The sequence below is a fragment of the Brachyistius frenatus genome, unplaced genomic scaffold (genome assembly GCF_029030835.1).
Source record: "Brachyistius frenatus isolate BFR_SWC_R1_liver_20210118 unplaced genomic scaffold, ASM2903083v1 Contig_99, whole genome shotgun sequence".
NCBI classification, from domain to species: Eukaryota; Metazoa; Chordata; class Actinopteri; family Embiotocidae; genus Brachyistius; species Brachyistius frenatus.
The window spans coordinates 906,315-928,594 of record NW_027210698.1 but is presented as its reverse complement, the minus strand read 5'-3'; the positions used below and the strand labels follow the sequence as shown (position 1 = coordinate 928,594).

General features: G+C 43.1%; 1 protein-coding gene across 3 annotated transcripts in view; it reads left to right on the top strand.

Moving 5' to 3' along the window:
- Window positions 1-22,280, top strand: part of LOC138628349 (uncharacterized) — a 148,420-nt gene that overhangs the window by 43,631 nt on the left and 82,509 nt on the right. For all 3 annotated transcript variants that reach the window (XM_069711347.1, XM_069711348.1, XM_069711349.1), the window contains one exon: window positions 7,237-9,056. In XM_069711347.1, coding sequence (XP_069567448.1) covers window positions 7,524-9,056 — 1,533 coding nt within the window. In that variant the 5' untranslated portion in view covers window positions 7,237-7,523. The remainder of the gene's footprint in view (window positions 1-7,236; window positions 9,057-22,280) is intronic.

The following is a 22,280-nucleotide window of genomic DNA, read 5'->3' as shown; positions in this document are numbered from 1 at the left end:
TATTTAAAAATTAGACTACATTTGAGATTATACCAGCACAATCTGCACTGGGAGAGACCATAGACTATGCATCAAAGTGGACGTAGTTTTTGGGTCTGAAAAATGAGGCCAATGCGGAAGTGCCATAAACTGTAATACCGATGAGTGCCGATAGAGGCTGGCTCCAAAAAAAATCTCCGTCTCCATAGACTCTCATTCAACTTCTCTCATGAAATAAAAAGTCACACATTTTTTTTTTTTCCAAAAGAAAGCATGTTGTTGTTAGCTAGTCACTCCTTATTAGTCTTCTGGCCTTCCATCTGAAAATATCTTTTCATTAAATAAAAGATAAACCTAAAAAAAACGGTGTTTTTGAGGGCATGTCTGTTTGATTGACAGGCCTGTGGTGCAGTCAAGTTTTTGCTGTAGGTGGGTGCAGCGTAATGTCCTCAGGATGCCAATCAGATCAAGTCAGATCCATCATCCGTTGCTCCTCAGTTCATCCAAATATGGTCACTTCTGGCTCCAAACCCCTCCAAACTAGCTAGATGGTGAAACTTGAGGCCTTATAATGGCAGCTCACAAACGAATGGGTGATGTCACTGTTGGTTGCTGCTTGAGAGAGACGGGAATGAAATTTGACATTTGACATTGTATGAATTTCTGACGTTTCACCAATAAAGCATACACTCTGCAGTTAATGCACAATTTCTAGTTTTAAAAGGCATAAATGGTGAGTAGATTTTAAAAGCCTTCAGTGGGTCAGCACTGTCACTCTTGGTACATCCACTTACTCTCAGCCAGCACTTTACCTTATGGCCAGACAAAGCACACTGAGGACTATTGAATCTTTGCCAAGGCAGTAAAATATGGGCCACAAATGTTGTCCCTGTCGTGACCTACTGGCATGTCTCTTGGCACTGTGATTCTCTCGACTGTCTCCTGTCAAGATTTATTTGATCTTTATGGCACCTCTCAGTTTATATACTGTAGCCGTAGATAAAACAGCATTTGGAGCCTGCATTTGCTGTGGCCAGTGGAGCTGGAGCTTGTTGTACCAGTTTAAACGACCATAGTTACAATGTAACGATTTACATTTCTAAATTAAAACTGACTTGGTTTTGTGTAGTGAATATTAAATATTTACACCTGGTACCTGTCAGGTTTAAGTGATGTATTAGTTGTGCCTAGCCAGACTTGCGTCCACACAGCTGTGCCGGCGCTGGGGAATGGTCGGCTTGCACTCATCTATCATTTTGCTACAGGGGAAAATAAACACTTTGGCTTATTTGTATTTCTTTTAACCAATCACAATGGTCTTGGGTGTCGCAAAGCCCAGGATGAAGCAATGGTGCTAGATAGAGTCGGGGGTGAACTTGTTTTAGTGGAACATTTGCACGTTTGGGATGCATTAAAATGGTAAAATACAAGCAAAAGACTGAAAAAAAACTAGCAGGCCTGCCTTATTTCAAGATCTGAATGAAACTTGTCATTTTCAGCGTGTCGATTGCTCCTGGGAAGTTGGTGTTGGTGTTGGTGTTGTCTCTCGTTGCGATAAGGATTTTGCAAACAGTGATGCACAGATAGAAGAAAAAGGGGAGATGTTTTCCTGAAATTGTCAACCGATGGCAGATTCATACCAAAATGCTGCATTCGGTGAGCCAGGCTACTGTTGTACAGTTACTGACATGTATATGACCACTAAAAAAACCCTTGGCTATCAAAATTCCCCTCATCTCCTCTCACTTCCATACTATTGGTTCCATATATCATTTTACAGCTCAATTCCTGTGAGCTTGAAAAGAAACGATAGAACTTATGTTACTTTGAAACTGCATTACTAGTTTGAATTTAAGTTGGATCGGACCTCAATGCTCTGTATATTTCTCTGTGACTCACTACCATTGGTTTCTTAGCGTTAAACTGAAATAATGTATTTTTTATAACCTATTATCTGGCATCAAATTTGACCAAACCATATATATGTATTGTTGTGATCTCACAGAAGTATTTTCACAGAATATGGACAGCATTTTTAGCCTGGCTCCGCATACATACTGCTCACAACTTTAGTCTTTGATGCTATTATATTCTGGAAACCTAGTTTGCATAAAGGTTTGCTCAGCCTCTCGGTAGGGCGGACCAAGCAGCAACCAATGGGGGTGGCTAAGTGCAATGATGAAATAATTTGTTTTGAAATGTAGTTCCAATTTACAGCATTGGTGGTAACGCGAGATGAAAATGATAAATTGCAGCAATGCTAGCAAATGTTGGGGAATTGACACCAGAGCAAGAATAATGTCTAAAATTTGAGTTTTCTGGAATGGTCATTTACTGACATGGCACTGTACTCTGATCACATTAAGGCTCTCTGCTGTGTATAGTTTAGCATTTGAGAATCAGCACGACAAACATGACCCCACTATTTTTGGAAATACTGTAATTAAATGTTTATTTAATCAAAGCTCATGAAAAATACCTCTGTTATCTGTTGCACGATAACAAGTACAAAATATTTCTTTTATTTCCCTGCCCAAGGGAAGAAGTCCTGCAAACCAGGAAAGTAACGCACAGTGGTCAGAAGTAGTTTTACTGTAGTCACTAAGACCTTAGGAGGGACAAATAATTCAAGACGGACTTACAAGTAGATGTACCACAATCCGGTCTCTTATTATAAAGATAATTTAACAAGACTGACCTCTCCCATCTCTCATGTTTGCAGATTTCACTGCATATTCTGTGGTTTTAACAACAGCGTCCTTGCTTTATGTTCCACAAGCTCTGACTCTTGCCATTTATTGTAACCCCATTGATCTCGCTGAAAGCCAAGCAAATCCAAAGCCCCCTGTCGCTGCAGAGTATTTTTAGTCCTAATCTCAGCAACAGGCAAACAGCCACCCTTAAGTGGACTGAATTTCACAGCCCCTACATCATGCAAAACTCTAAACTCATATCACTGTTTATTTTTACTGTGCCGTCACAGTTTACCAGCACTCGTTGTCCTCCGCAAACTTCCAGCCTCTGCGGAGTTATCTTTTGTCCATAGGCTGGCGCTGGACACCCTCCCCAGAGAGGTTAGCACCTGCTGTCAGTATATCAGTGAGGCTGAGATAAAGACAAGGTAGGGGACACAGGCGGAAAAAGTATTTATACATTAACACACGTTGCTTCTCACCTCCTCACTAACTTGACAGGTCTGCTTTTATCTGCCGAGGTTCAAGGCAAGGACAGAACCGCTTTACGGGGCTTTGCACTTAGAAACTACCCGGTCGGTCTTCCAAGGATCCTCCAACCTCCCCCCTCTGGTGTTGCTTCTGCCTTTGTACACACCTCCCATCTTCTTCTCTGACACACGCTTACACATCCGCACCCGTCCCACCGAACATCGTCGCTTTTTCTCCTTCTCCGTCTCTTTTCTGGAGCTCGCCTTTGTTACTCCATGCATAATTCTTTTGGGGTGCTGTTTTCTCTCTCCCCTCCTGGTATGTGAGAGCACTCCCTTTCTTCTCTTTGACTTCACAGTGTCCAGAGAGGCGGTCCCTAGAGCTTCCTTTATTTTTCTTGCTGGCGCAGATATAAGTGGCATTTCTGTGCGTGTTCAGCCGTCAGGTTTTTTTTGGTTGGAGTTCATGAATGGGACTTTGAGCGGGTGGATGAATGGGACTTTGTGAGTGCAGGCATTTTGTATGCACATAAGTAAATAATTGTTTTTCGATGGAGAATGCTTTGTCAACAGGACTTGAAGTCACACGGAAGGCGTGCGTTTGTTTGTCGTTGTGGAGACGACGCGCATGCATGGGCGCCCTTGTTGCCGTGGCGATGTGTCTGAGACAGCGTTTGCCTGTTGGACAGGAGGGCTACCGAGAGAAAACGAGGACAGACAGCGAGCGAGAAGGTGAATCGTAATTAAAATTTTCAGTCTCGTTAAATTGGTGACAGCTCTCGATCGATGGTGAGGAGCTGCCTCCAATACTAACGAACCAAAAGATCATTTGAGTTTTAGGTGGAATTCAGCTGGTAAGGGGAAAATAATAAAGATATTTATGGCCCCAATTAATCAGTTCACTGAGAAACTTGCTGCAGGTGTGTAGGACTCAGAAAGAAATACAGCACATGGGTTTAAACTCTGAGAATATTCCTCACCTATACATCTAAAACTAATTAGGAAGAGAGAGCTCCTGGGAACAGCAGCATGCTATCGTCCTTATGCACTTACAATCATGATACTCTGTGTAAAGGACTACAGGTGAAATCCCCCTCCTGGTCCTCGCTGGTACCACAAGGATGAAGACAACTGCTTGGCTATGTAACATATAAAACTCTAATGAAAAAATATGAGCTCCCTTCTGCTTCAAATCGGAGCACCCAATTATCCCCACTTACTGCTGATCCTCGCAAGGTAATGGCATAACAATAGCTCCCCCCAAATGTGCCCGGCACAATGTGAGAGGCTGTGACACAGATCAATACGATTACAGAGGTGCCTCGACTCAGTGAAATTTCTTGGTGTAAAAGATAAAAGAATCAACGAATAAAAGTAGTTTCATTCCAACTTCAAAGAAAACCTCACATTGACAGAACCTCCCACATGAAAGTTTTTCTAAATTTGAGCTCAGTTGGCGACAGGTCCGTGTTGATATTCTGCCCTGCATCCCACCACCTGCCCCAGGCTTGTTAACAAGGTGCCCGTGGCAATGATTGCCTGGCCATCAAACTCCCAGCTGATAAGTTCCTCTGGGAGAGAGAGGAGCTCTGTCATTGAATTCACCCTGATCGCCTCCTCGTGCTGTACATTTGAGATAAGACTCAGCCGAACCCTCTGAAACGGTCTTTTCTGACGTTTATATTTAACTTATTCTGTAAAATCTCTTCAGAATTCCGCAGCTAGCCTAAAGTAACCGCTGGATATGCCCCGTTCCCTGCATTTTATTATTTGACGACTAGATTTATATGCGCAATTATGGTGTTGCAGCCTGTCGTCAAGATGGTAGCCAGCGAGACACCTGTCACTTTCAATGTTGCAAGGCTAAGGAAGGAGATTGGCTGATTGATTGAAGCCTGAGTGCACAGAGGGTGAGGGATGCGGTGACAGGCCTGTGATTGACACAGATGAGAAAGAGGAAAAGAGGATGGAAACGAGCAGCGGGAGGACAGGATACTAAAACAATAGCAAGTTAAAGAGAGGGGGATAGAGGGAGATTTACCGAGATAGGCAGGCCAGAGAAGAGACAGGTGGTCAGTGGGAGAGGCGGGAAAAAAGGTGTGTGGAGGAGGAGAGGGAGGGGTGGATTATTCTTTTTGTTTTTTGTTTTGTTTTTACTTTACTGTTCATCAAAAGGTTTTGCTTGGAGAAAGAAAGGGCGAAAGGGAGGAAGTTGAGGACGTTGAGGAGAAGATGAGAGAGGAAAAGAGTGAAAAGTATTCCAGGAGGAACATCCCCAACTTCAGTCATGCCCCAGTGAATGTGCTGACAGGGTCTGTCTGAGCCACAGCAGAGCAAGTGTCGTACACCCAGTCAAACCACACCACGCTGCACAGGACACCATCAAACTGTCACTGCGTAATCCCGAACACACAAGTTCCACCAACTAAAGAAACATTACATAAAGTTTCACAAAGTTTGCTGGTTTGATCTACAAGAAATTTGAATTTGAAGGGACATTTCACTGCACTACGTTACCTGTTAAAGGACAAGAGACGTGGAGTTTGAAAGATGTTGGCATTTATCAGTGATGTCGAATGAAAGATGCTGCATCATGGGAAATATAGGATGCTAGTACCTAAAAGTGGGACTCCACTGGAAACGGTTGCGTCGCGTTCTAAACAATTCTTGTGATTCTGCGTGTCAGCAGCATCCCAGACGCCGCTCAGAATATGCTTCTCTATTTTTGACGGAAACCAAGTCAAGCGGCAGAGAGCAGATCAACAGGGCAGGAAGTGAGAGAGAAGAACGACATAGGGAATCCGGGAAAGTTTCACAATAAAACATCCTGTACAGACTCCTAATCATATATCACGTCACTGCATTTAACCCCCCCAGCCTTTCAAATAGGACAAGAAATGCGTTCTCCCTACTCCAGGCTCTATATGTGAAACAGTTACACAATAATTATGAGGGTGACTGTTTTTGTAAAAACTAAAACAGCTATCTGTATTAACCTTGTCTGTAGGCTGCAGCACAAAGTAGGTTATAATGATTAAACACAAAACAAACAAAAAGCAAACAATAATGACATAGCCTACTTCCCCACACAAGCACAAGAATCAAGGATAAAATGTCAAAATCACGAAACCCCTTACTTCTGAAACACCCCAGCAGAGTGTTTAGCCGTGCAGAGGAACACCGTCACACACACAGCGTGACAGCCTCTTGCACAGTGAAATCCCCGTGTAAAAGCCAGGATATATCAGACTCTGCTGCTTTGTTGTTGACAATTGTTTTGTCCTTCAACATTATGGAAGTGTGTTTTCCAAATTCGAATTTTCTGAATTACTGTACAAGCCTGTCTGTCTCTGCACACATAGCAATCACATGCAATCTGGCAAATAGTCACATTATTGACTTGTGAGATGCGTAGGCTTGACGTTATGATACAACTCCTGGAGGGTGCTTGCCTGCTCCTATCTTAAAACAGGCACACTGATTGATATGTGACATTTTGATTGGGTGGTGGATTTCCAATTGAGGCTCGTGCGCTCCAGAGATGTGCTGAGAGTCTGAGACGGAGGATCTAGGAAACTTTTAGATCGCTGAACTCCCCTGCATTCAACAAAGTGCGTCTGCATTTGCGGCTTGCATCTGCATTGACATCCCACCAGGCTGATCAAAGGACAATATCAATCTGATTTGATGCATAATTAATCGTACATCAAAGTGATATGAAGCTAGTTTCATGTTGTAGCTGGTCTGTTTTTGCACTGCAGTTAGAAATCATCATCGTTCTGCTTAAGAAACAGTGTTTTCTAATAAGTTTTGTCCTATCTCTATCTCTGTCCATGTACAATTGTATGACGATAACTTTGTCCCTGTCTATCTTATAGATGCGAGGAAAAACACTTGGGTCATTATGAGGTATAAATGGAAGTGTGTTCTGGGCCTAAAGAGCCCTTTGTGCTTGTGAAATGTGATTGCTGCTCTGTTAAAAGGCCCGTCCTGCTTGCCTATGCATTCTACTACCTGTCTATGCCACCCCACTTTTAATTAACGCATCGCAATGATTAAAGTTTTAACTTAATTATCTTTATCTTTTCTCTCAGGGTGTTCAACCCTCCGTGGGAAACTGAATGAGACGCTTCGCAAGACAAGTGGGAAAAAGCCAGCAGAGAGACGCTTGGTGAGATAGAGGCAGATAAAAAAAAAAAAGAGAGAGACAGAGGAGTGACTGACACCTACCCTCCAGCTCTGTGTGAAGGGCACTGAATGGGAGCGTGAGAGGAGGGGCATGAAGAGAGGGAAAACAGAAGAGAGAATGAAGACAACCGGAAAACAAGACCCGCCTCAAAGCAAACCTCGCTCAAATTAGGACATCTCGCCACAAGACAAGATGATTACAAGAAATCTGCTCCTATTGGTTTCCTTCTGCCTGTGGGAGGGGCTTATGAGAAGTGCCTCGGCCAGTAAGATCGTTCGGAGGAGAGGAGCGGTCGGATCGCACATGGTGAAACTCGGGGAGAGCAGATCCGCGGACCAATGGGATGCAAGCGTGGATTTGAATGCGATGCCTGTGGTGACTCTTAGAAACCTGATTAGTCACGAACAGGCGAGTGAGCCTGGGTCCTTTTCTTACTCCAAAATATTGCAGAATCATCCTGCTTCATCAGCAGCAAACAAGGAGAGGCAAGCTTTCAAACCCAAACGGGAGGTCGACTCTGTTGGTAAGAAAGAAGCGACTCTGCACTTATTAGCCGGTAACAAGGAGTTAAACCAGGATGTGAGGAAGGTTAAAAACAACACTAAGAGTGCTGAGACTTCCAAAACAGGGAGGCCAGAGAAAACATTCACAATCCGTCACAAGCCAGATCTGCACTCCAATAAAACTAGGTTTAAGTCCGGTTCTAGATCCAGGAGCAGACCTGATTTGGGTGTGCACACAACAGGCGTGCCAGGAAAAGGTTTCGGCATAGATTCAAGCCGAAAGCTGAACCTCACCGGCAGTTATGGAGTGCTGAAGCTGCTGTCGAAAGAGAATCTCGTTAGGATTGTGAATTCCCAAATGCAAAGCGTTCCTGGCTTGAGCTTTCCAAGCAAGGGCAGCCGGAGCAGGAAGAGGGATTTGATTGACGTTAATCACGGACAGTTAGAGGCTCAGAAAGTGCCGAGACAAGATATGGCTGTCACTCAGTCTCACACTGGATTTGATAATCAGACAGTGTTTCCTCATGCAAGCCCAGTAACTACTCCAGATCTTAATCGAGACCAGGGCCCTGACACTCGCATTAATCCGCAAAGTGAAGTCAAGCCTGCTTTAAGTAAAGGGCAGGACAATTTGAGAATACAGGCTTCAGAAAGCGGCGAGAGCAAGAGCAAACACCTCGTCCGACTGCTGTCAACACCTCGCAGCGAGGTCAGTCTCAGCCCCGAGAAAGAAGCAATGATCAGCCAAACACAACCACCATTTACATCGACAAAACATCTCCCGCTGCATGTTCCCTCTGAAACAAATGATTCTCCCCCGTCTGTGCTGACAATGCAACCCATGGGAGTGAGACCGGTGAACAGAGCAGCAGATTCCCATAGAGACCCATTAACAGAGTCAGCTCACACTGCTCAAACAGAACTCAGCACAGCTCAGTATTCGGCAGATGAAGACAACAAACTTGTCAACAGCAGTCATGTCCTGAGGCTCCACCCGGCTCCCGATTGGAGCCGTGGTACTAAAGACTCTGAGATGCAAGCCGTCGATCCAGAAAACGGGAAGGGCCTGGTGTTTGAAGAAGCCGAGTCAGAGGTGGAGGAGGAGGTGCCTGAGCGTATGGAGGTGAAGGGGTCGCGCTCCCGCAGCAGGAGGAGCTGGATCTGGAACCAGTTTTTCGTGATTGAAGAGTACGCCGGGCCTGAACCGGTGCTCATCGGACGGGTAAGGAAAAAGAAAAACTTTATTCATCATTTATGAGGGCTGTGAACTATTTTATGAATGTTTTATGAATATTTAAGACACCACTACAAGTCTCCTACACGGCTTGTTTAACCTCCGGTCCTCGACTCAGGTACACATCTTATACAAGAAATGATTAGCATAATCTAACCCCACAGTCTGCCTCTGAGATTTTCGTGCATTGTTATAAAGCCGCAATTGGAATTGATTTACATCCTTCCAGTGCGAGATGGTGCCTTCCAGGTAGCCGTAAAAACCTCAATGAATCAATGGCGTACTGAGGCGCAGCAAAAAGCTCCAGATCCCGTTTGCCCAAGGGGCTAGTCATGATCACTAGCAATCTACACCCGCCAATGGGAATTGACACATCCAGGAGAATTAATAGCTTTACTTTTTCCTTCCTCCATTGATCCTCCCCCCAGGGCAGAAAGCAAGAGTAGTCCGAGTGTACCCTCATTTCCCTGTAGGTCAGAGCTGTCAGCTCTCCTCCCTCTTGGTCAGAGGTCTGCAAGGTCCCGCTAATGCGATTTCATTCTGACTGATTTACACTTGCTTTGACAGGATTTATCACTGCGTTCTCCTCTCAGTACAACACAGACAAGGCAGCAGTCCTATTGCTCTGCTCTGTAATTTATTAGAATCATCGACTGGGCCTGTTCTCGCCCTCCCACTCCCCGACACACTCACACGCTCCCTCCTCTTTTTGAAGGAGTGAAGCAGATGAGCGTGGAGGAGGTCACGTTGACTGGACAGAAGGTGTCTCGGAGCCCTGCACTGTAATGGCTGTGCTTTCAGTCCTCAGCATGCGCCAACTGTCTCAGTACCCAGCTGCGGTAGATGAGCTAATTTATAAGCCTGTGTGGCCAGTTTGCTGAGCAAATGAATAGTAATGATCCCTATGTGACTGCTGCAGGCTGTTGTAAGCCACAAAGTAAGGAGTCGGTGTGTGTGTGTGTGTGTGTGTGTGTGTGTGTGTGTGTGTGTGTGTGTGTGTGTGTGTGTGTGTGTGTGTGTGTGTGTGTGTGTGTGTGTGTGTGTGTGTGTGTGTGTGTGTGTGTGTGTGTGTGCACGAGTGCTCAAAGTTGGGCTGGACTTTAAAAGCTTTCTCTCAGTGGGGGGTGTCGAGCACTCGATAGACAGAAAGCCCCAAACTGCTGTGTGTATTTTAGATTATATTATCCAGGTGCACACAGATGGGCACGGCCTTGCAGGCTTTATGCGCAGCCTCCTTGATGTTTAGCCAACATTTAATTTGGCTGTTTTTGCCTTTTGCACTATGACTGATGAAGGTCTGAGCCGAATGCTAGGAAGCACCGTTAGCAGGCACGGAGACGATGCGAAAGCCAACGGTCCAGCTTACAGATGGCACTGCGTGTAAAGCCATTAGTGCCAATCTGCTGTGTCAAGCAGGTATTTATGCCAGCGCATTGTATGGCACTCAAGGAGGGAACAACGCCAGGCCACACACACATGCCCATATGATAGTGCTGACACTTGGAGTACACCCAGAGCGCTGTTGTGACTGTGTGTGTGTGTGTGTGTGTGTGTGTGTGTGTGTGTGTGTGTGTGTGTGTGTGTGTGTGTGTTTGCTGGGTTAGAGATGCCTATGATTAGTACCCTACTGTATTAGACAGTGGGGGCACACACATGAATAATGCTCTTATAGATCTTAATACGCTTATGAATTTTTAAATCCCCTGCTCTGCACCAGTGTACGCCGGCCCTATAGGTAGGGAGATCAATGCGGACATGCTGCCTTCTTTTATCTCTGTCGGGGACCTGATTGTGCTTTAATGGACGGAGCTACAATGGAGAGATTGAAGAAATTGACTGTACAGGCCAGAAGCAGCTCCACCTGCCAGATCCAGACTCAGTCAGCTGCAAACGCCGTTGCCTGTGACTGACAACACGTGTCTCGCCTTAAGTCGGTCTATACGGTCTGTGTGCACACTCAAACATGCAGACCGTGTTAAAGTGAAAGTGCGGTTCTGCATTTATAAGTAGACCGCCTTTAAAAAAAAAAATCCTCCTGTATTTTCTGTGATCTTGGACAGTTGGGTTGGAATAAATCTCTTCTAAAGCTGGAAACAAGAGCCAAGCGTCTAATCTGTGATGTCAATGGGAGACAAAGGCTCTGCTGTTAAAGTGAAAACGAATTAGGGGTCAAGTTTGTGGACACAGCACCCACTGTAATTTTCCATGGATATATATATATATATATATATATATATATATATATAAGTGCTCTCTCTGATTTCAAACTGCTCTATCAAAACACACATCATCTGTTATTAAATCTAAAAAGAAGCTGCCAATAAGCCATCCACTGCCCATCCTGGCCCCTTGAAATGTCTTTGTACTGTCAAAGATCCAAGTTTTTTGTTTACTCTGGCGTCTTGTTTTTGAAGAGTTGTTCAGGTTCACAAGAGTTGCCAAAAAGGGCAAGACACATTTTCAGCAGTGAATTGGCTGACTCAGTTTTCTGCTGTCTATCAACGCTCTCATTCTCTCTTTATCTCTCACTCGCACGCACATGCACAGACCTGCACACACACAAACGTGCATATATTCTCTCTCACACACACACACACACGCGTGCGCAGACGATGCCGTGTTGCTATATTTTCTCACGCTGGAGTGTCTCTGCCCCATGATAATTGTGAATTTAATTGATGCTGTCACATGGTCTGTAATGGGGTTTCAAGTGATTGCAGAGGCAGTGTAAAAGAAACACAGATTTTTCATGAGGAGAAAAGGCGCCTCAGCAGAGCAGGGATTAAAAAAAACCACCCCTTTCTGATTAGCTTTTCTTCTTCCCTTACTCTCCTCTTGAAATGCAAACTGCCTAACACCTCGTGTGGGGAGGAAACGTGACATATATAGCAGCTTCTTCCTCTCTGCTGGGATCCATCCTGCCCTGTCTCACCTTTTAGAACAAGTCAAGCATACGAGCTACCTGGTATATTGGCAAATGTGTATATCTAATGCAGCAGTGCAACAGGAAAATGAACCTAGGCTATCATCTTCATTAGCATATCATTAACATCATCATGAGCATACATAATTCATAGTTAGTGAAATATGCCAGGATTACACATTAACATCATTCTCTGTACAACTCATGACATGTTACAGCTCCATGTGAATATATAACATGTAGTCATCAATGTGAAACAGCAATTAAATACATTTAGCTTCTGACACGGCGAACAATACCGATCAATTCTCACAGTAGTACACTTAGCTTTTGTCATTATGCTGAATCAGTCATTAACATTCACTGCCGAAAATTGCCCTGCAAAATGCAGTTAAAAGAGTTCTCCTGCCAGAGGGCATGTAAAGATATATGAATAACGCAGTTACTGACCGTGTTATTGATAACTACAGCGCCTCTGTGCAGCGCCTCTGGGTGCAACGTGTGCACATGCGATATTGCAGAAGCACTCGTAGGAAAAGCATCAGAGTGATGCAAAGACGAGAAGGAGGTTGTCACAGGATGTTAATTGCTGGTGTGTTTCTGTTTTCTTGAATGCTCGCTCTACCAAAGCCCTTTCCTCATTAACTGCAAGTCCTTTTTAGCTACAAGTCTTATTCAACTGCACTTTACCTAAGTGGTATTTCTCTATTGTGTTGTATTTCACTGCTATGGATAGTAAGTACAGATTCTTCATACAAGACAACAATCCATCCATTATCTAAACCCGCTTTGTCGTGAACGGGGTCACTCTGGACAGTCCATCGCAGGGCCAACACGGTCAATCATTCACATTCACACCTACGGTCAATTTATATTCACCAATTAATCTAACATGCATGTCTATCAAATGTGAGAGGATCTACCTGGAGATAACTCAAGCAGGAACACGTGGAAGCTCCACACAGAAAAGCCCTAACCGAGCAGTAGGTTCAAACACTGAAACTTTTTGCTGTGAGGCGTCAGTGCTAACTACTGAACCAATGAGCCGTCTGATACAAAACATTTCATGAACAAATGAAATATGACTTCTATTTATGGCCGGCATTTATTCTGCTATAGCCATTAAATGTATTTATTAGGCACCTCTCTGCTGCAGCGGACCATAACTATGATTGTCCCCAGTGCAAATATTTTCTCGGGCCCCTCCTCTCACCCCAAACACAAGCGCGCGCACACACACACACACACACACACACACACACACACACACACACACACACACACACACACACACACACACACACACACACACACACACACACACACACTGTCCATTTGCTGAAGAGCTTCTTGGTAAAAGGTTGAATTGTTATGAAAAAATTGTCACAATGTCAACCCTAGTTATCACAAATGAGAGGGAGGTAATTGGACCAACAATTTAGCATTTCCCAGCATGCCTTCTTCTCAACATTTGAGAATTTGGTACACAAATAAAAGCGATGGGTAGAAATAAGAACTTTTTTAGTTGTGATAAACATTTCAATAAAGTTAACCCTCGTGTTGTCCTTGGGTCAAAATGACCCGCAGCTGTGTTCAACCAAGTTCTATTATATTTCTATATTTTTTTTATATTTTTTGGGATCATTGGTCATCATTCTTTAAAGAAACCCTCACAGCCTCCTTGTCACCAATGATCCCAAAAAAATATTAAAATAAAATAGAACTTGGTTGAACACAGCTGCGGGTCATTTTGACCCAAGGACAACAGGAGGGTTAAACAAAGATAGGCCAACATGAAATAGGCTAAGGCTCAAAATATGGAATGTTTTTCACAATGGGGTATACATAGCTATTAAAATTAGTGATGCTCCAAGGTACTTTTACAAATTATTACTTTAACGACTGTGCAAAATAGTTAGTGTGTGCGAGAGCCTCCCTCAAAATCTGATTGTTAGGTCAGTGCCTCTGTGGTTTTCATTGCCAGAGTTCCCCATCCTGGATTCTAATGGCGTGCACAAGGATTCACAGGAAACACTGCAGTGGAACAAATCCTGCCTCAAACTTTAACTTAACATACATCCTGCAAACAATATTTTAGGGGCCTCTACCAAATATTTGAAATGCTAATTTTAGTTGCGATGCTGTATTTTGACACGGCACTGCTCCTACTTTTACCTACTAGTAAAAGCTGTGAATACCTCTTTCACTGCTGCTGTAAAAATGTGCTTAATTTCCTCCATTGACATGCATGCAAAGTTGTGGGAAACACTAGCACATTCTAAATACATATTTGTGTTAAAATTGTATGGGTAAAATCCACAGTGTTGGAACAGAAAACCATCACAAAAAACCCTGAACCCTTGTAATTCTACAAGGTTATAAATAACACTCAGATAAAATGGCTCCTTATGAAACTGAAGAAAGGAGAGAGGAGAGTGTGTGATTGTGTCAATAGGAGAGCGAACAGGAGCAGTAAAAACACACCAGTTGACAAGAAATTCGTCAATAGTAACATATATATATATATATATAAAAGACGACTCTTTTTGTAAACAGCTCCGTGTTTTGGTGAGCTTCCGCTCTTACACTCCCTGTAGAAATCATTTAGCCTCCGGGTCCGAGCACAGCAGGGGTGAGACGGCAATTAGATAGTGACTACAGTGTAAGAAGGAGGGAGGAGATAATAAGGCAGGGGAGGGAGAGACTACTACGCAGGACAAAGACGGGATGATGTGGAAGAGAAAAGAAAGGAGAGATGGGGTTAAATCAGAGAGGGGACGTATGACTCAGTGGGGCAGCTGTTAATGGCATGTGGACATACAAAGCAGAGGCGATAAAAAAAAATGAGTGATGGAAAATGAGGAAAGGTTAATGGCTTACAACTGGCAGAAGGGAAGAATGTGAGACAGTTAAAGGAAAAAGAGGAGAGGAAGGACTGAGAGATCACACACGTTTCTAAAGCTGACCTCACAGCCCGCCGAGGGCCCGGAGCGAGTCGTCGAAAGACAGACCGGACAGACGAGGAGAGGGTTATGAAAAGAGACAGCCCGGGAATACAGGGCATCAGTGCAAGGTTTCTGCAGAGGAAAAAAAAAATACAAGAAAGAAGGGGGTGACAGAAAGAGAGAAAGCAGTTAAATACCATTTCATTGTAAGACCCCGTGGAGGCCGCATTTAAATGTGTCTCTGTGCCGAGTGGGTGCAGGATCACATAGAGAAAATAATAGACGGGATGACTGAAGGAACAAGGCTACGAGGGGGGGAAAGAAGAGGAAAAAATGAGGAGTCTATTAAAGATGGAATTCAAAGGGAACCCAGCCTGCCTTTTCTCTCCTTTACTTCCAATCTCCCTTCTCTCTTTACAGCCCCAGTTTCATCTCGGGATAATGTCGAACAAATCAGCAAAGCCAGTATCTGAATTTAAAGCATCTTTCTCCCAGATGTCAGTATTTTATCTCTGAGAGTATATGAACCTCTTAGAATACATCTACACCATTTTCGACTTAATCTAAAAATGCATTTGTAGATAACCCTGGAAATTTTCTACAGAAATGTAAAACCTTAATACAAAATAAAACGCCAATTGGTTCATTGCTGTAGGTTATTAACCCTTTAAGGTTAGCCGAGTCAGCGGTGCAAAACACATCAAGTGTTAAAGTGTCGAGCCAGTGTGCGGTAATGTGACATGTAGGGCACGTGTGAAGTGAGGAGGCTGCGCAGGGGTTGAATTCATGGTTATGCATAGCCCAGCGTGAGCTCTGTGACCGTGACCTTGAGCTAATATTTAATGCTTTGGCCCAGACTGTACGCTCCGCTTCTCCTTGTGGCCCTGTAGGAGCCCGTGAGTCAGGGAGCTGAGGGCAAGAGAGGAGGGCAGAGCAGGCAGAGGAGGAGGAGGAGGAGATGTCACATGATGGAGAGAGAGAGAGAGAGGGAGAGAGAAGGAGGAAAGAAAAGGAGGCAGGGAACGTAGAGAGACAGGTCACCTGTTATGGACCTCCTGCTGTTGCTGAATTAAATCATAATATTACCACATTATTAATATACAGGCATTCCCCATTAAAAACCCTCTGAAATCTGCTGTGGAGCTCAGTGTGGAGCACTCCCATGTTAACATGAATGCTGTTGTAAATTAGGTTGTTGGGTCATCAGTTTACCTCAGGCAGTTTATTTTTAAATAAAATATATTTTTAAATGAAATTAAATAAATCCCTATCATCGTGTGCCAAAGCAGTCGACAGTTGGTCAAGCAGCGCTGTGAGCCTTGTATTAAAATGTTTATTGTAAGACAGAAAAAAATGGATCTTTTGCAGTTGTGGTAAAGTACACTTGAAAACTGTAAAGCAGCTGTAAACAAAGTAAACGAAGACTGTAGTTTTTGTGTTGGTAGCCATGGTAACGTGTGTTTCAAATTGTGTACTTACGTACTAACAATCACTATTGTGAGTGCATAAGCGTGTTCACACCGTCAAGTAGTGAGTCATGCAGTGCACTATAAGTGCCCAGATGATGCACTTAACACAGTCTGAAGATTGAGTGTGAAACGATGAACACTTTCCACACTCAACGGTGGTCGTCTTGGCTACGTAGCGGAAAGGGAGTGAAACTGTGGCAACAGCTGCTGCTGAATGCTACACAAAAGAGTTTAAGTGCCACCATACTGCTCTTGGATCAAAGCCATCAGTATGTTTATTGTGTGTGTTAAACAGAGGCCACACAAACACATTCATTTCGAGGTAAAATAATAAAAGCTGGCATGAAGTTCAAGTAGCCTCCTACACGAGTTGGTGTAATAACATGTAAGAGGATTATATATGAGTGTACTAAGGGAAGTATGTCTTGTGGAAAACATCCATGGTTTTTGTCTTTTTGCCTCCCATTTGTTACCTGTGTCCCTCCCTCCAGTCAGTCCCCAATCTCTCTCTCTCTCTCTCTCCATGCCTGGTCTCCCTCTTGCCCCGCCCACCTCACCTGCTGCCGCTTTCCCAATCAGTCTCACCTGCAGCCACCCTGCAATCAGCTACTCATTAGCTTTACTGTCTGTCACTTGTAGTCTGCCAATTCATCAGTCTTTGTCGCTCGGAGCTTTCAGTGTAGTTTTCCTGGAGTTCTGTTTCCTCATCAATATATTGTTGTCGTTGTACCCTAATTGGACTTTTGCCTTTATATTGTGTTCACCTGCCAGGACTCTATTTTAAACTGATCACTGTAAGTTAAGTTTTCTGTTTGCTTAAACCCACCTAAATGTCATGTTTGACTCCGTCCTCGTATTAACCTGTGACAGTATTATGCTACCATATTGATGTTTAGCATGAGTCTTTTTCTTACATAAAGGCAGGATGATATCCGGAGTTGTTGTTTCACACATGTAGCACACAACAGGAGAGTGTTGGTGTCAGACGCGTTCTCGCCTCCTTGAAGTGTTGTGGAGGCATGATAGAAATATCATCAACATTCCCACTTGCTTGATGTGAATTGTGCAGACAATGACCTGCTCTGTTTACACTCTGTTATATAGACTTTGTATTGGGGAGTTCAAATGGTAAAGCTCGCCTGATGTTTGAGCCAACTGATTCGGACATTTGTATTTTCCAGCTCATCCAGCTAATGTCAAGATAATTTCAGGATTGCAGTGCATATGTGAAAGCAGCTTTAGCTGTAGCTGTAGTGTGTTTTGTTTTAAGCATACAAACATCTCTTATATAGGCTTCCACTCCTCCATATTTAACAACAAAATACATAACTCATCCATGGCTGAAAAAACGGACACTTTGGCAGGACAATATCATTTGTCTGTTCAAAACTGTTACAAATTATTGTTGAATATATTTTGTCAGTTTTGTCTACATTTGTGTAAATGTGTGTACAAAACCAACTTGGTTCTAAAGGGAGATGTTTTGAGTTAGAATAAAAACTCAAACCATGTTTCCATAATCGTAACTACTTTTGTGAAGTTTTGAGAGCTGTTGTCTTCTACAACCGTAACCACATACAGCAGTTAGAGGCTGAAAATGGGAAGCCGAATTTGCTAATTTGCTCTCTCTGGTGTTGCAATCTCTTTTGTTGGACCAACGCTACCCATCCCATGCATGTATGTAGCGTAATAACGGACCCGGACTTCTCATCAAAACGTCCAAGGTCACTGTGATCAATTTAATGTAAACACCTGATGGTTTTGTTCTTTCTGAAAGCATAATCTCTTTACACTAAGTACTTAATAGAGTTGCGGCTGGTACATATAACATAAAAACAAAAATTGAGGATAGGAGGAAGATGAGAGAAGTGCAGCAGAGGAGGGACTCTTCTGGTATGGAGGTTAATTTATTTTTAATGCATTCTGAGAGGCGTCTCAGTGAAAACACACATGCTGAGATAATTCAACCACAGCGACACAGTATTAATAAAGCATACGATATATTCTGTGCACTCCATACTTCATGTAATATTATATAGAGCAAGTCTGTGGGATAACGCGTAAAGACACCACATATATTCTGCTACCCTACATCCCTGTATGCTGTATAGTATAAATAAATGTATTGTATATCGTACATTGGCTATTTACATATTATTATCTGTTTACAATCACACAAAAACGCAACGCCACGATCAAAGTAAAGGAAAAGATAATAGACAAAGCTTAGATTTCCCTTTCCACCCTTTAAACATATACACGCACAAACAAACAGACAATTGGCTCCCAATGGCAAACGCCATTCCTCTTGGCAGCGGCACGCGGTGGCATATATGTGGGCGATTTGCCCTTTAAATGTACAGCGTTGAGTTAAGCCTCCAGTGGCCTTTTGCAAGCTCGTCTCCCTCAGCTAAAAATATGATGCGAAGTATACACCACCAGAGTGGGGCACTGAAGCAATAAAACACAAACAGTCATCTGGACCAGCCGCCACACACACACACACACACACACACTGCCTCTCATACATCAGCTGATTATGATAATCAAAAGTGGGATTTGCATACTCCGGGGCTAAAAGCACAGTTTTGTTCTGAATAATGTATTGCGGAGGAAGAGAACAGTGCCGAGATGCACTGAACAGCTTATGGTGCTAAAGGAAAAGTCTAATAATGATGAATAATGAATGTTCTATTAGGAACTGCGAGTGGGAGGAAGTGTGTGTGATTGAGAGTGTTTGAATTCTGCCTGTGTGTGTTGTGTGTGTGTGTTGTGTGTGTGTGTGTGTGTGCGCACGCGCGCTAGAGGCCACACAGCAAGCCCGCCAGAGACAGACTGAATTAGATCAAACGAGGACAGGGCAACATGTCCACACCACAACTGAATTAAAGAGGCAATCGACGCTAACCAAACTTCAATGCCAAATCGATGGTGGATCAATGCTAAACAATTAACTGCCGCCCCTCATGATGCATTTAAGCCACGTCTTGCTGTAAGAGAAACAGACGGGGAGCGAGAGAAGACAACATAACGTCTGACATTTCACTGCGAGCGCAGAACAAACAGGAGTTTCCTCTCCCTGCATGCGCCACGAGAACGGGATTGACTGAAAGTTCAGACGGAATTTGAAACTTGTCACAGTATGAAGGTCTGTCTTGTAAAGTCACAAGTGCTCCTCGGAGGCTGGCTGTTTGCTGCTTCTGTTCCTGTGGGGGGTTTATGTTCGAGTGCCTCCGCATAATTGGAAGGTGTGTTTGTAATGTGCGCCTGCATTGATTAGAGCGGTGCAGCTGAATGAGAGCGCATACATTTGCATGCACTTGTGTGTCACACATGGATGAAACGCTATTTGCATACGTGTTATGGCTGTGGTTGTTTTATGGGGATATACTGGTGTGTTTGAACTCAGCAGGGGGTGTTTTCACATCATGACAGTTGTTGGCTTTATTGGAATTGTGGCTTCCAGTTAAGGATAATTATAACAGGTCTTGTTTTTATTGTTCGGTTATGATAACATTATACTCACAAAATAATCGCTGAGAGTCTGATGAGGGGGAACAAACAAACAGCCAGATGATGTAACCGGATGTAAACAAGTCAACATTTTAGCCAAATGATCTAATCCACTTTATTTGGAGGTGAAATTGTATTTGCGTGCGCATGTTGGTAATGACCTCTCATTCCACTGAACTGTAGGTACAGGCTGTTAAAGTTGAATCATGCAGTCGATCTGTAAACTGTGATGGATGTTTACAGTAAACAACTTTGGTCATTTTTACTGTTTGCCTTTGTTTTCTTTTTACAATAGTTTGACTATCATGTGTAGCACCACTTGTGTTACTTTATGACTTATCTTTAGCATTAGTAATGCCTGGTTATACAACAATACATCAAGCATTTGTTTGGCGAATTATGACGGACTGTAACATGTTTGATCTGATCTGTTGTCGTCCGATCATAATACATCATTCATCATTATTAATGATTTAGGTAATGGTGATCTACAAATTTTAATGGGTTATGTCATAAAGAAGGCTTTGATCATTAAAAAAAAGTTAAATACAGGCTTCAGCTTCTTTACCAATGCTGGGTTTTTTTCATATAGTTGCTTACATGTTACACATACTCGTGAAAAAATGCGCCCCATAGAAATTCTTGACTTTTTTTATTTGAACAAACTTTAAAACTTCTCTTTTAAAAAAGTGGATATTAATAAAGATGATATATACTTAAACAAATGATATATAAAATTGACATTTTGTAGTCATTTTCAAAAATGAAATAAATAAAAAGTCAGAATTACACCTCAGACTCTTTGATTTCAATTTCATCACAGGATCTGCAGCTGCTCCAGGCGTCTACCATCAAAAACAGATCACTCAAATTCGACCCGCATGGGGGGCGTGCCAGGAAAAAGCCTTTACTGAGCAAAACGATGATTAAAGCAAAACTACAATTTGCCAGTGAACATGCAGTCAAACACCAGACCAGTGCTTTGTTCCAAATGGCGTACTTGTACACTATTTTGAGTGAGTAAGTGCATTCACACTGTCAAGTACAGAAACATGCAGTGCACAACAAGTACCAGGATGACTCACTCAAAACAGCCCAAAAAAGAAGTCTGCAACGCTGGGCACTTTCCACCCCAAACGGTCGCCATCTTGGCTCTGTAGAGGAAGGGGCGGGGCCACTGGCGTGAAGAATTTTCAAATTAAGGCTCTGACGAAGCTGCAGCTGTTCCTGAACACAACACAAAAGTTTTTTTTGTTTTTTTCACTCCTGCTGCTCGAAAAAAAAGTATCAGTGTGTTAAAGAGAGGAAACAAAAACACGTTAATTTCTGAGTAAAATAATTAAAGCTGCAGATATTTTGGAAGGTGATGTGTTCACATGTTGGTGTGCTCTGGACAGATAGATGATAGATAAAGATAGAGTTGTTCGAATGCAGTAACAGTAGACATGTTTGGTGCAGACCAAAGACCTGGTTGTGGAAGTATTGTGGTTTGAAGTCACTTCACTGCCCTGTTTGAACGCTGTCACTTCCTATTTTATTTTGGAATCCTCCACCTTTAGTGTCCATGGCTATGTCTATATTTGCTGCTATGGTTACTGTCCTGCTAGTTTTTGTACCGCGTTTTTTTTTTCCCCTTTAGGAAGTTTCACCTGTTCACCTCTCAGGTGCCTGATTGTTATGCTCGATAGTGTTCACATCACCTATATTTGGATTCTGCCTTTTTTTGTGAATAAATCTCGCTTTACTTTGACTTACTGCCTCAGTGATGTGCATGAAGGTCCTCCACCTTTAAGTAAAATGCATAGAATTTGGTCAAATTCTAAGATGAAATGAATGAATTAATAGAAGAGTGCAAGATAATGTGAGACCATCTCTGAAAGTTGACGTTACTGTGTTGAGGTGTGTCACCTTTTCCTATTGGCAGTGTCGTAAACAGGATGAAATGTTTACTTGTCCAAATATGTCTAAAAAGACAACAGTTTCCATGTGGTGTACTTACTTCTCACATTGCTGTACCTGTTAAATAGAAATTGTATATACATCCAGCTGGCCTACTAAACCTGTGTCCACAAACGTGTTTGTTTTCTATAAATGCATGCTGGCGTTTTATATCTCGCTCTCCTGAGGCCCAGATGGGGATCCATTGCTCCCCAGATGGGAGCGAGAGCAAAGACATCTGATGATGGCAGAGCTGATCGCAGCCAACCCAGAGATTTGTTGACTTTAATTATTAGTCGCTGGGTAGATGTTGGTCTTAGCTTTGAGCTGTGCTCTATTAACCACACCGCACTTCCTGGCCCGCTCTCAGCTGTTTCTTCTTTCTCCCGGTCAGTCACTGCCAGCTCACACGTGCACATTCTTA